The sequence below is a fragment of the Eptesicus fuscus genome, chromosome 4, assembly GCF_027574615.1.
Source record: "Eptesicus fuscus isolate TK198812 chromosome 4, DD_ASM_mEF_20220401, whole genome shotgun sequence".
Classification (NCBI taxonomy): Eukaryota; Metazoa; Chordata; class Mammalia; order Chiroptera; family Vespertilionidae; genus Eptesicus; species Eptesicus fuscus.
In genome coordinates this window covers 25,225,983-25,240,219 of record NC_072476.1, presented here as the reverse complement: position 1 = coordinate 25,240,219, position 14,237 = coordinate 25,225,983, and the positions used below count along the sequence as shown (strand labels likewise).

The 14,237-nt window shown below is 44.0% G+C and overlaps 1 protein-coding gene across 5 annotated transcripts in view; it reads right to left on the bottom strand.

Moving 5' to 3' along the window:
* Positions 1-13,463, bottom strand: part of TMC5 (transmembrane channel like 5) — a 44,547-nt gene extending 31,084 nt beyond the window's left edge. For 4 of the 5 annotated variants that reach the window (XM_054714788.1, XM_054714787.1, XM_054714791.1 and 1 more), the window contains exons 1-6: positions 13,355-13,463; positions 12,580-13,255; positions 10,450-10,595; positions 8,048-8,134; positions 1,417-1,516; positions 329-416 (exon numbers count right to left, since the gene is read on the bottom strand). In XM_054714788.1, the coding sequence (XP_054570763.1) occupies positions 329-416; positions 1,417-1,516; positions 8,048-8,134; positions 10,450-10,595; positions 12,580-13,255; positions 13,355-13,463 (1,206 nt within the window). Of the gene's footprint in view, positions 1-328; positions 417-1,416; positions 1,517-3,802; positions 4,320-8,047; positions 8,135-10,449; positions 10,596-12,579; positions 13,256-13,354 lie in introns of those variants that run through there. The other variant, XM_008141535.3, reaches the window with a different exon arrangement.
* Positions 13,464-14,237: the final 774 nt, after the last annotated feature.

Sequence of the window (14,237 nt, the reverse complement as noted above, 5' to 3'; positions counted from 1 at the left end):
TCCCACAATAGCAGAAGCGGCCACCGTTTCTAGAGCATTACGATGTGCCAGGCACCTCATTAGGCATTTGCAAATGTCATCTCATTTAATCCGCAGGTTTGCTGTTGAAGGTGACACTCACAGGGGCTACATTGCCCAAATAACCCAGACCTTCGCACACTCACCTGGTTTCCCCATGCCTACACTGACCCAATTTTTATGGCATTCAGTGAAACAGCCCTGAAACTGGTTCTTCTTCCCCGTGGGTCCCCTCTTATCCTCACTTTCCCACCTCCCCGTTTTCACCCTCTCGTGCTCATTTCTCTGACTGCAGTGCAGGCGGACTTACCAGGGAGATGGAATTCACACACTGGGTGCAGCAGTTGAGCTCAAAGATACGACGGGACTGCTTACTTTTCTCTTTGTCAACCATTCTCCTGGGGGAACAGCAGAAGCAAGTGAGAGATACAAGCGCTGTAATACATTCATTCCCCAAATATTTACCAAGTACCTATTACGTGCTAGGCACAGTCCCAGGTGGAGACAAAGAGACCAATTAAAAAAATAAAATCTATTACTATGACATTAAATCCTAAAACAAGTAAAAAAAAAAAAGAGAGAGAGAGAGAGAGAGGGACAAATTTCCTTGCCATCCTAGTTGGAAGAGAAAGAGAGTAAGTGATAAATATAATAATAAAGTGGGTAAACTGTATGGCATGTTACAAGGTGATTTGTATGGGGAAGAAAAAGGAAAACAGCAGGGTAAGGAGATGGGTAATGCTAGAGAAGGGGACTGAGTTACAATTTGAAATAGCGCGACTTTGGAATAAAGCCTTGTAAGAGGGAAGGGGTTCATCATGTGGATAAAGGACTGTCCCATGCATAGGGACACTCGAAGCCCCAAGGAGACCGAGGTGGCTGGACTTTTCTATTCAAGGATCCCAGCCACGTTGCAGTTAGTTGTCATGCCTATTAACAGTTTCTCAGACTTTCCTCATTTATGATGACCTTATAATTGTGAGTAGTACTGCTTGGGTATTTTGTAGACTGTCCCCCAAATTGTGTTCTTCCTGACTTTTTTCTCTGGTTAGATTAGGGTTACAGGTTTTAAGAGACAGTGCCACAGAGGGATATGTCCTTCTGATCACATGACTCATCTCTGAAGATATCAACCTTGATCACCTGGCCGAGGTAGTGTTAGATGGACGTCATCTCTAGAAAGTTACTTTCCCTATTTCCACACTCTACTCTTTGGATGCTGGCCACTAGCACACACAGCCTACATTCTGGGCAACAGGAGATTATGTGGAATTTTCTGTAGGAAGATGGTCTCTTCTGTTGCAGTTATTTATTTCTTATCTTTCTGAGATGGGGCAAAAGTAGAAGCTCGAGATTGGCATAAAAATCTGGGAAAGAAGAAAAGCTTTTGATCCATACCGAAGCTTCCTTTTCTCTTCCATGGTCCTCGGCTGATTCCGGATGGCTTTAATTCTATCTCTAGATGTCATGGGTATCAGAGACGCAATTAACTTTTGTCCTGTGGAAGAAAATAGAGTTAATTTTTTTCCTTTAACAGAGTAATGACATTTTCAAATATGGTAATGAAGTTAGAGCATCCTATATAATAAAAGGCTAATATGCAAATCGACCGAAAGTCAAAATGACAGGTCACTATTACGCCCACTGACCACCAGGGGGCAGACGCTCAATGCAGGAGCTGCCCCTGGTGGTCAGTGCACTCCCACGGGGGAGCACCGCTCAGCCAGAAGAAGCCCAGCTCACACTGGCAAGCCTAGCAGCAGTGGCAGGAGCCTCTCCCACCTCCGGGGCAGTACTAAGGATGTCTGACTGCCTAAGCTGTCAGTTGGACATTCCCCAAGGGCTCACGGACTGCAAGAGGGCACAGGCAGGGCTGAGGGACTCCCCCCCACCCCGCCAGTGCATGAATTTCATGTAGCAGGCCTCTAGTGTTTTTATAAGAGCCCATGGAATGAAGAATGTATGGACGCAATGATCCCAAACGTCACAGATTAAAAACAAGCTGACAGCATGCATCTGTGTTAAACCTCAAAGCCAAAGAAAATGATAGTGTGCATGCAATTCCAATTCAATGCTTTCCTTTTCCATGATAACAACGTCTTGCACATTAATGTCCCTCACTTTAATAGTCCACATCACTTCTCTTGCCCCCTAGACTCCAGGCCCCCTGGACTCCATCTTCTTGCAGTGCCTGACTGTTGTCAGATGCTCTTCCACCTGGAATGACTTCCCCACCTCTTCTCCTGATAACTCGTAATCACATTTTGGGTCAGTGTGGCAGATACTGTTGGCAGCCTTTCCTAAAGTCCTCTCTCCTTTTTAAATAGAATCCTAATTTTATTTAGAAATATACCCACTCCCTCCCATGGCCCTGAGCTTCTGCAGGGTGGGACCCATCTCCAGGCATCGGGGACAGGTCCCGTGAGTCCAAGCCCATCCTGAAGGTCCTGTCCCCTTGCAGGTGAGCGATTTAGGCACAGCATGTGACAAGATGTTGGCCAATGTTCTGTGAAGGGTGGTCTGCCGAGGAGCTTCTTGGCAAAGGTTTTTCCTTCTCAAAAAAGCAACGCTCAAAACACAAGGCAAAGACATCCTGCTTTTGGATGTTGTGTCCACATATGACACTTGGAAGTGCTGTTACCATCTCGGAACAGAGAGGGAGTCAGCTGGGGCACCAAATGAAGGAGCGGGCTGGCTCCCTGGTCAAGCTATTGGGTCAGAACCTCTCATTTTATAATGACACTAGAGGCCTGGTGCACGAATTCATGCATGGGTGAGGTCCGGCTGGCTGGCCCCGATCGGGGCCGATTGGGCAGGGCGAAGGGGTGGGTGTGGGAGGTTGGCCAGGGGGAGGGGCTGCGGGCAGTTGGCCAGCCGGCCCTGCCCCCCTGGTCGAACTCCCAGTCAAACTCCTGGTCGAGGGGACAATTTGCATATTAGCCTTTTATTATATAGGATTCTGTAATCAAGGTGGAGTGAGAGTCCCGAGGAGAGGGCCACCAAATCACTTGGCCGAAGATGAGGAATTTGTGTCTCTTTCTCAGAGAGAAAGAAAGGAGAAGGAGGGAGAAGAAAAAAAACAGATTTATGGCTACAGCAGCCTGACAGAAGATGCCCCAGTCTTCATTTAAGGGGCTAAACCCACACAATGCTTTGGTGTAAGTGGGTTTTTTTCTCTTAGAAATCATTGAGAGAGGCTGGACTTTATGCCTCGAGTCTTATGGAATGAAACAGAAACAGCATGTAAATGACCAAAGCACTGACCTCCGGAGCAGAGAGGCAGGGAGGTCTCAGCTAAGAACTGGTTTCATGGTGGACTTGACAATAACAGGCATCCTATGTTGCCAAATTCAGGGTGGGAAGGAATTGGACCAAAGTAGAACAGGATGGTGGTTAAGGTATCATGCAAGGGAATCAGACAGACCAGCATTTGGGTCCCAGATCTGCCAGATCACTTAATTTCCCTGAGCCTCAGTTTCCTCATCAAGCAGATGGAAATGACAAGCATGCCTGCCTTAGAGGTGTGGAGCATGGGGAGAAAATACAAATAAATTTGATGGATAACAAAAAGGAAGTGCTCAGCAGAGAGTGAGGCACACGAAATCAGCTTGATCAAAGTCAACTCCATTTTAGGTGTTCGATGCTCTCAAAGTGACCCCTTCTTCAGTCCCTAGCATCCTTGGGTCAGCTACCAAATCTTCAACCTACTTGTTGTCTTAAAACTAAAAATCCCTGGGGATCACTGGCAAGCTGTCTTTGCTCATTTGCCCCAGCGACTTACTACCTTGAATGTTTTCATGTGAAGTACAAGGAGTGTCCATGTCCACACTGTCTGGGCTATGATGGGTCTGAGAAAACGATTCATTCCAAGGTGAAAACCGTAACAACTGCTTGGCCTTCCTGTCATTCCGGCGGCTGAAAACCTGAGGGTCTGTCACATTGATGTCAGATATGGATGAGACCATGCCAAAGCGCGAGTTCACCACTGACTTTGCTGGAACATTCAGATTTGAGGATAGATGGTTTTGAACCCCAGATGGAACATTCTCAACATTAATGATGATTTCATTCACTTGGTCATCAGACAGCATCTCTCGCCTCCTACAAGGCTAATTCTGCACGGGGGTGGCCTCCACAGACCTCATGCAGCGGTCACACCAGCGTTGGTGAGAACCACCAAAAAACAGGCTGACATCACAGACGGATGCTCCATTCACATGTTTTAAAAATGCCAGGATGAGATTGCCAAAGCCAGCCTCACAGAAATCACAACCGAACTCCCCACATCTACACTAGAGGTGTCTCCCAGGAGGAGCTGTGTTTCCTGAAGAGTTCTGTCTCGGTAGCTAGGAACGAAACCGGAAACAGAATCCTTCATTAAAGACAATGGGGTTCTGGAACCAGAAGTCAGAGGGTCTTTTAAATGCCTCATGATCAAAGGGCCAGATTTTCTTTTCAATTTGGTGCCTCTGGCCTAAAACTTATATTTTATGTTCATAATTTTATATGCCTACATAAACCTAGGTGGGTTTATCATGAAACAATTATTATCTCCTGATCACCTTGCGTGGCCAATGCTGATACTTGTCTGCCTCCCAATATCCATTCTCCACTTTTCTCCTACCAGCAGCAGCCTCCTTCCCTGTGCAAGGACTGTGCTCAGTTAAAATCCTCCCAGCTTCCTTTGTGGCTAAGGGTGGACCCATGACCCCATTTTGGCCAATGAGACATGTAGCTTTCAGAATGCCTTTTATTTTATTTATTTTTTTATTTTATTTTATTTATTTTTTTATTTTTTTATTTTATTTATTTTGTTAATCCTCACCCGAGGATATTTTTCTATTGGTTTTTAGAGAGAGTGGAAGGGAGAGGGGAAGTCAGAGAGAAATATCGATGTGAGAGAGACACATCAATTGTCTGCCTCCTGCACTAACCCCGACCAGGGCCCGGGAAACCTGCAACCAAGGTACGTGCCCTTGTCCGGAATCGAACCCAGGACCCTTCAGTCTGCAGGCCGACGCTCTATCCACTGAGCCAAACCAGCTAGGGCAGGATGCCCTTTATTTTTTATTATTAAATCTTTATTGTTGAAAGTGTTACATATGTCCTCCTTTTTCCCCATTGACCCCTTTTATCCTGCCCCCAACCCCCAGGCCTTCACCACCCTATGTCTGTGCCCATGGGTTATTCATATATGCATACAAGTTCTTTGGTTGATCACTTCCCACCCGCTCACCCTCCCCTGCCTTCCCTCTGAGATTCCGAATTCTGTTCTATGCCAGAATGCCCTTTAAAAGGTGACAATTGGCCTGGTTTTCTTCCTGACCAGAGGCCACCATTTTGAAAACAAGAGGACAAACATTCACCTGCTGAGGCTGGTGGAGGAGATAGCTATGGAAGGAGCCTCAGTCCTTGAGGACACGTGGGCAGAGCTGCCGTACAAACGTGGACTCCCTCCCTCCACATTTCCTGTTACATGAGAAAAATAAATGCCTTTGCTGCTAAGCCAATGTCAGTGCCAGGTGCCTAAACACAATTCCTATCCCAATGACCCGACTGGGAAATCCCCTCAGCCAAGCTGTTTATTTAATAATTGGAGAAATTGAGATGCAGAGAAATGAACCAACCCTCCTCCCTGTCACACTCATTAAGTGGCAGGATTGGACTAGAACTCTTCTCCTCCCCACCAACGATAATGAACAGTAATACCTGCCATTATGGTAAGACCAGTACCTTAAATAGAGTATATTATTTAATTTTCATCATTACCCTATGAAGTAGGTATCCTAATAACTCCTATTTTATAGCAAGAAAACTGGGGTCACTAAAGCAGAAAGTAGCAGAGCAAACCCAGCTCTGTCTGGCTCCAAAGCAGGGGCTCTTAATCACTTCATCCTGGCCCCTTCGTGCTACAAGATGTTGATGTATCACTCCTTCATTCATAAAAGAATGAATATTATGTGCACCCACGCTGTTCCAGGTGCTCCCTTAGGTGCATAGTGTGATCCATCACAGTGACCCTTGATCAGGAGGCTGTCCTCCAATGAGCGGTACGTGGTTTGAGAATCAGAACCAACTCAAAGCAAAACAGTGAAGAAAGCCAGGGTCATTTTTGGGTCCTTCATTTCTTTACTTCTCTCTGCTTCCTGGGGGCTCCTCTTTTACCAGAAGCCCCAAACCTCATGCTAGCTAGATAGAGCAGTCTGACGAAGTTTAAAGACTTTTCTTTTCCCCAAAAGTTAAAGTCATTCTCTGCTCCAGTGGGAACCAAACAGAGATTGTTTATGTCACCGTGGTTTTCTCTCCCAAGTAGCAATAGCTAACCCTTGTGGAAGATAGACATCTCCTTGAGAAGGTTCTTAAGAATGAGGCTAAATTTCCACAATAATAAAAGTGTAATATGCTAATTAGACCAGACAGTGGAACAGCGGAACAGTGGAATGACCACCAGGATGACCTTTCAGACGACCTTTCAGAGGAAGCCAGGGCTGCAAGGGCTGAGGCAGCCACTGGGGCTGCCTTGCACGAATTTTGTGCATTGGGCCTCTAGTTACCATATAAGATTGGGGGCTTGAAGGCAAGAAATACTATAGTTTTAAGTCATGGAACTCTTCAATTTTTGTTGTTAGATAGAGGATGCCATGGATTTGTTTATTGTTCACAGATTTGCCTCTAGGTTCTAGCATTCCATGGCCTCTCTCCTCTGTTTCTTCCTTTTTATTTATTTCTTTAAAAATAATTTTTTTTATTGATTTCAGAGAGGAAGGGAGAGGGAGATAGAAACATTAATGATGAGAGAGAATCATTGACTGGCTGCCTCCTGCACATACCCCAATTGGGTATTGATCCCGTAACCCAGGCATGTGCCCTGACTATGAATCAAACCGTGACCTTTTGGTTCATAGGTTGACATGTAACCACTGAGCAACACCGGTTGGGTATCCTTTTTCTTTCTTAGTCTCTGCCTCTGATTAGACCTTTATTGTGACACACAGCAGTCATTACAGAGCTTCCTGACTGATTTAAAAGCCTTCTGTCTTTTGCCAGTCCAACTGCTTCTACACTCCACCGTCATTAATAATTATATCATGATTCAGAAAAAAGTTGATCAATGCGTGGCCACCTCACCAACAGATCTATTAGCCACAGGATGAACATGTGACCCAATCTTCCCCATGGTAAAAATGATTAGTCCATGTGTGGGCATATGGCCCCAAAAGTGCTGGACAGAGTAATTTCTCAGCATTGACTTAGCAGACCCAGAGAGAAAGACTTTCTAATGAGGTTGTTGAGTGGAAGGTGTGTATCTAGCTCTGCTATTGGTCAAGCTCCCCGGACTGTGGAGAAGTTTAGTACAGGTGAGAAATCGATGGAGGAGCCCTAACTGGTTCGGCTCAGTGGATAGAGCATTGACCTGCGGATTGAAGGGTCCCATGTTTGATTCCGGTCAAGGGCATGTACCTTGGTTGGGAGCACACCCCCAGTAGGAGGTGTGCAGGAGGCAGCTGATTGATGTTTCCCTCTCATCGATGTTTCTAACTCTCTATCCTTCTCCCTACCTCTCTGTAAAAAATCAATAAAATATATATTTTTAAAAATTCGATGGAGGAAAAGAGAGTCCAGGTGGCAATAAACCCTTGGCTTCTCATGCAGAGACCCTGGTTGCTGTAACTCATTCAACAAACATTTCTGAGCACCAGTAATGTGTCAGGCACTGTACAGATGCCGGGAAGTAATTCTACCTTCAATTGTTTGTTCCCCCATGTCCTTCCCCATGCACAAGCCAATAAATTCACTTTGGGCTACTGTGACTTGGGTTTCTGTCACTTGCAACCGGAAGAGTCCTAATGAAGCCACTTCGATTTATAGAAGAGAAAAAATTCTGCATGTCTAAAAGAAAGCCCCATTATGATAAATTTAGGAAGTACAGTACTGCTTAGTACCATACCAGAGGCTAAGAAGAAATGGCAATGTCTGCATTGCTTGAATGGCATTGTCTCTAGGGTTGAATTTTTGGTCACTGTCTTACCTTGGGGTGACTTATACCAATCACCTCCAGACGGTGAGTTTCCATAAGTTGGGCCAGGGATACTTTCATCCACATAAGCAGGGTTCACTGGAATGAAGAGGCAGGAGATATCACCATTAATATCACCACACTAGATATTATAGAGCAAACAATGGTCAGTAAGAGTGAGACCCTGACCTCAAGGTTCTAACAGACTAATGATTAGCACTTGGGTGAAAAATAGGAAACAAATACAAAACCAATGCTATTCAATGCAAACAGCCTTGATTGATGGTTTTTGTTTGACTATAAGCCATAGTTAAAAATAATTGTTACACTGAGATCCAGGACATACCTTCACATGTATAACTAAAAAAACAAGTTTCACAAAACAACACTTTGCTTGACTACATAAACAGCATTCTGATATATTCTTATTCTTTTCCATTTAAAAAAATTAATTTCACAACTTGTTAATTGTTTGAAAAATACTTGTCTAGGAGGGAGGGATGCTGGAGCACCAAGGGGCTTTAGGGTAGTGAGACTATTCTGTATGATGCCATAATGATGGATATATGTCCATTATACATTTGTCCAAATCCATAGAGTGTATGACACCAAGGGTGAGCACTGATGTAAACTATGGGCTTTGGATGAGAATGATGTGTCCCTGTAGGTCCATTGATTATAACAAATGTACCACGCTGGAGGGGATCTTGATCATAACAGAAGCTACTTATGTGGGGGCTGGGGATATATATGGGAAATTTCTGTTACCTTCCCCTCAATTTTACTGTGAACCTAAAAAATAGTCTTATTTTTTTTAAAAATTGAAGCAAAAAAAAATTATCTAGATGATTATAGAGGTTCCTTCCTAGCATTTTATGATGGTGCATAAATGAATTTAAAATATGACATGATTTTCTTAGGGAGAGAGTCCAGTCTCAGCGTCTACATGACAGTGTCCCATTTCACTATATTTTGATTCAACCCATGGTAAACATTAAAGGCTCAGCACCTCAGAGAGGAAATAGAACACATTCTGATGGTGACGTGCACACAATTACACTGCAGGAGGCTCCGGAACTTCTCACCAACGATCAATTCCCAGGTTTGCTCCTTATTCGCTGTGTGCCATGCCTTTGGGCATGTTACTTAACCTCTCTGAGCTTCTGTATCTTAGCCTCTAAATCAGACATAGTATCTTTTTTTTCATTATTGGCCCATAGGTGTCTTTTTAGACATTTCTTCCTCATTGCCCTTCCCCATGAAATGTTAATACCACAGATAGACTATACATTAGACTGTATGTCTATTCATGTTCAGTATGTGTATCTGTATTTTATATATAAAAATGAGGAAGGTTTTTTATGGCCTTTTAAAATAAATTTTCATCCCTCGGGATTGATTTTGCCCCATTGATAATGCACGGCATAACGTTGGAATAGACTAAATGAATGTTTTCTATGCCAATGTGTAACAGTAGGTGTTTTTCATTAGTGCACGGCAATGCACCCCACCCCCTCCTCTCTGCCTGCCTCCAACTCTTCCCCACCCGTCTCTTCGGGGCTGATCAACCCTCCATCTGCTCCAACCAGCACTTGGGTCCCTCATTCTGTTCTTGGCTGAACAGCCCTACCTTCTCTTGTCCCGTGGGCTCTAAATTCCTATAACACTGACTTACGTGTAGTAAACTGGCTTCATCTACTAGTAACAAGTCCCCTTTTCCTCTGACAAGAACTGGTAGAATTTACTTTGCCTCCCTGAGCCAAACCTTTACACGGCAGGTTCTGAAGATGATGTGATTTTTCTCATATCAATAGGCTGCTTGCTCACTTCCTTAAGTCTTCATGTGCCGGTGTCACCTACCCACTCAGGCTTTAAGTAACCTGAGGACAGAGCTGCCTCTTACTCCCTTTGCCTCACAGTAGGTTCCGAATACACAGGTGCTGCCTAAACTGTAGGATGCACTAAACTAAAGCTGGCCATGGGCAGCACACAAACTGAATTTAGCTCACCAGTGATTTTGTTTGCCCAGCTCAGAGTTTTTTTTTACATTTTTATTATTATTCTGGAGCATGTAAAAATGGGGGGTGGGTTTCATATAAAAACAAAGATTTCTCACTTCTTTAGAAAAATCTGAGGATCTGGCCACACTGAACCCACATTTCCCCACATAACCGCAATGCATGGGACCTGGACGTTGGCTACATCACATACGCACAACCCCTGGCCTGCTCTGATACTTAATGATACTGCTTCTTCTCTAGACATTGAGTTCTCATTCCTTGTAATGTGGGTGCTTGAGTGGAGAGAGATACACCAATTCTTCTATTATGGTAAGTTTTTAATGATTGCTGCCCTAAGTCCACTGAGTTTAACTTTCTTCCCAGGATATGATCCTCATTTTAACAAATGCTTACCATAGCCATTATCAGAGAGACCATAGGGATTTGCCATCTCCATGGATTTCATTTCAATGTTTTCAGGATATTCTTCATTCTGCCTTGCAAGCAAGCCCAAGGGGCTGACACGCCCATGATGGACTGAAGATGTTCTGCTGAGCAACCTGCAATCCCAAAATGATGGATCAAGATCCATTCAGTAGCATGGTAAGGACAGTCACCCATCCATCCATCCATCCATCCATCCATCCATCCATCCATTTTACAAATGCCAAAGAAATACCAACCATGTATTAGGCATGGGCTGGGAGGTGAGGACACAAAGATAAAGACTTGGAGTATCTACCCTCAAGGAACTCCCAATAAAATCTGGTAGAGCTTCTTAGAAACAGCCATAAGCAATAAAAATACAAGTGTTAATTGTTGAGTATCAGAAAATAGGCCCAAGTAGTTTGGAGGAAGGAGCAAAGAATTCTGGCTGGGAGTTTGGGTGGGGGTGTGCTGAGATTGGAAAGATAAACTCATACATAAAGAGTTAGGAGGAGGGCATTCCAAGGATGAAGAACAGCATAAATAAAGATCTGAGACCAAAAAGTGCTGAATATATAAAGGGGATGGTATGAAAATAAATTAATCTGGCTCATTTAAATCAATTAACAATGGTTCTTAATTTTATGTATATACCAATTCCCAGACCCCATCCAGACAATTAAATCAGAAGCTCTGAAAGTTTGGCCCAGGCATCTGTATTATTTTTAAAGTTTCCCAGGTGATCAGGTAATTCTAAGAATCAGCCAAGGTCAAGAACACTGACCTTAGATATAAGGTTAAGGTAGAGAAGGGATAAGAAAGGAGAAAGGAGGTCAAGTCTTTGGCTGGCATATTACAATTAGCCCTGTGCATCCTCATTCTAAAATGTTCTCACAGGTTCAGCCTTTTCCCCAAAGGCTATAGGGACTCATGGAAGATGAGAAGCAAAGGAGTGACAGGGTCAGAAGTGTATTTTGGAACGATGAATCAGGAAGGGAGGACAAGACCAAGGAGGACATTTTGACCTGGTCTTGTTAACCCTACTATTTAGGACAAAGACATTTTGACTGGTACATACCCAAATCCCATATCCTTGTTCCTTGATATAAAAACAGGCCATTAGTTTTTTTTTATTTCATAAATATTACTAGTAGAAACAGTACATGAAAAATGAGACTCATATCGATTAGAATTTCACATGGTAAAATTTGTTTCCATTTTTTTTTAAACCTCACCCAAGGGTATGTTTCTATTGATTTTTTTTTTTTTTTTTTGTGAGAGGGAGGAAGGGAGAGAGAGAGATAGAGGGAGAGAGAAAGATGAGAAAGAAGCAACAATCGATCAGTTGCCTGCCCCGTCTGGGGATTCAACCCGCAACCTAGGTATGTGCCCTGACCAGAATCGAACCACAACCTTTTGGTGTACAAGATGACACTCCAATCATCTGAGCCACACTGGCTAGGGCTTATTATCGATAAAACAGACAAACAAACAAACAAAAAACAAAACCCACAAACTTACTAAAGAGTCACATCTTGTTGGCAATATGGACATTGAAAATTTTAACCCAGGAAGAATTAGATTTGGTAGAACTAAGTCACCCAAACTAGAACTGCAGCTAGTAAAATTGGTCAATGACCAAAAAGTGATGGAAGATTAAAAGTTTTTTTTTTTGTAATGGCTCAGCCATAAAGATAACCAATTGAAGAATTAAATTGAATTCATGGAGTTAGATCTCCAAAAGATTTTCTTTATTGCAGTGCATTCCAGTTGATACACTTCTGGTTAAAACGTATGTGGTCATAACTATCAAGTCTTTGACCTGCAAAGTAACCGGTAAAAAGAGTGGGGATCTAAGTGTTTCTGCAGGAATTAGATACCAGGTGGAGCCTGGGGAAGGTGTTATCCAAGCAAGAACTGATGCGGGAATATGTTCAGGTGAAGGCTTGAAGCCTCAGGCCGAGAGTCCATGGCTCAGGTGAGGTCTACAGGTAGGTATGAAAGTTTCACCATAACTTCAGGCCACGAAAACCACAATATGTGTCCCTAACCCAAACAATGCCAACCGAATTTCATTGATTCTGCCCCACCCCAGTGGAGGGAGATGCCTGCACTTACTCCCTGGGCATTTCAGGAGTCTTGGAAGAGCCGTAATCACGACCATCTTCAGCATTTGGGTAATCAGGCTCCCACCAAACATTTGCAGAGTTCTGATAGTCCTCAGCACCGGGATAGTCTGGTTTCTCTAAAAAGTTTGGAGAGTAAGATTGATTCTCAGCACCTGGGTAATCAGGCTCTCCCAGAGTATCTATGGATGGTTTGATTCTGGAACCAGCATATTCTCTATTCCTTCTAGAGCCTGGATAGTTGGAATTGGCTCTGGGGCCAGGATGGTGAGCATTTCCCTGAGCCCCAGGATAGTCTGGTTCTCCCAAGAAGCCAAGATAATCAGGATTTGTTCTGGAGCCCGCATAGTTTCCACTGCTTCTGGAACCTGCAAAGTCAGGATTTTGCTGAGATTCAGAGTAGCCTGGCTCTTTGGATGAGTATGGATGGTATGGATTGCTCCAAGATGCATCTGGCTTTGCCAGAGATGTGGGATAGTCTGAACTTCTCCTGGAGCCTGCAGAGTATGGATTGCTCCTGGTGTCAGGGTAGTCTGAATTATTCTGAGACCCGGGATAATCTGGTTCTGCTGGAGACCTGGGATAGCCTGGATGTCTTCTGGAGCTTGCAGAGTACGGATCGTTTCTGATGTCAGGATAGTCTGGATTACTCAAAGATCCAGGATAATCTGGTTCTGCTAGAGACCTGGGATAGTCTGGACTTGTTCTGGAGTCTGCAGAGTATGGGTTCCTCCTGGTTTTGGAGTAAGCTGAGTTGTTCAGAGAACCTGGATACTCCTGAGTTTTCAAATACCCTTGCGTGTGGTTCCGAGACCCTGAATAATCAGGGTAATCTGGCTCTTCCTCATACCCATTATTCCTGTAATAGGCAGACATGCTGGGACAGATCCTTTACCCTGGAATGTTCAAATGTTCCTGCATTTGCGCTACTCGGGTATCTTTTTTTAAATCTGAAAAACAAAAAGGAAGGAAAAGGTCAGGTGTTTTCCATTCTTCCCTACAAAGATTGCTGGTTAACTCCCAGTATTTGTCCTTCTTTCTTTCTTTTTTTTTAAATATATTTTATTGATTTTTTACAGAGAGGAAGGGAGAGGGATAGAAAGCTAGAAACATCGATGAGAGAGTAACATCGACCAGCTGCCTCCTGCACACCCCCTACCGGGGATGTGCCCGCAACCAAGGTACATGCCTTTGACCGGAATCGAACCTGGGACCTTTCAGTCCACAGGCCGAAGCTCTATCCACTGAGCCAAACCGGTTTTGGCATGTCCTTCTTTCTTTCATAGTTAGGTACACAGCTGCCCAGAATAAAGTCTACATTTCCCAGCCCCCGCTGTGTATCCAGTGGCCATTAGTGTGGTCAATGGGATGTGAGCAAAAGCCATATGTACAACTTTCAGGTGGTGCTGCTAAAAGGAAGGGGTATGCATCCCCTTCTCAGCCCTTGCTTCTTGTGGCTGGAATGTGGAAGTGATGGTGTGCCATCTTGGGCATGCACACAAAGGCAGCACCTACCCTACCACCCTAGGAATAGCAGCACAACAGAGGGAAGAAGCCTGGGTTGCTGCTGATGTCACAGGTCAGTGCTGACATATCAGCTTGGGCTTTTATGTCAAGAAAAAAAGAAACATTTGTCTTATGTAAACCACT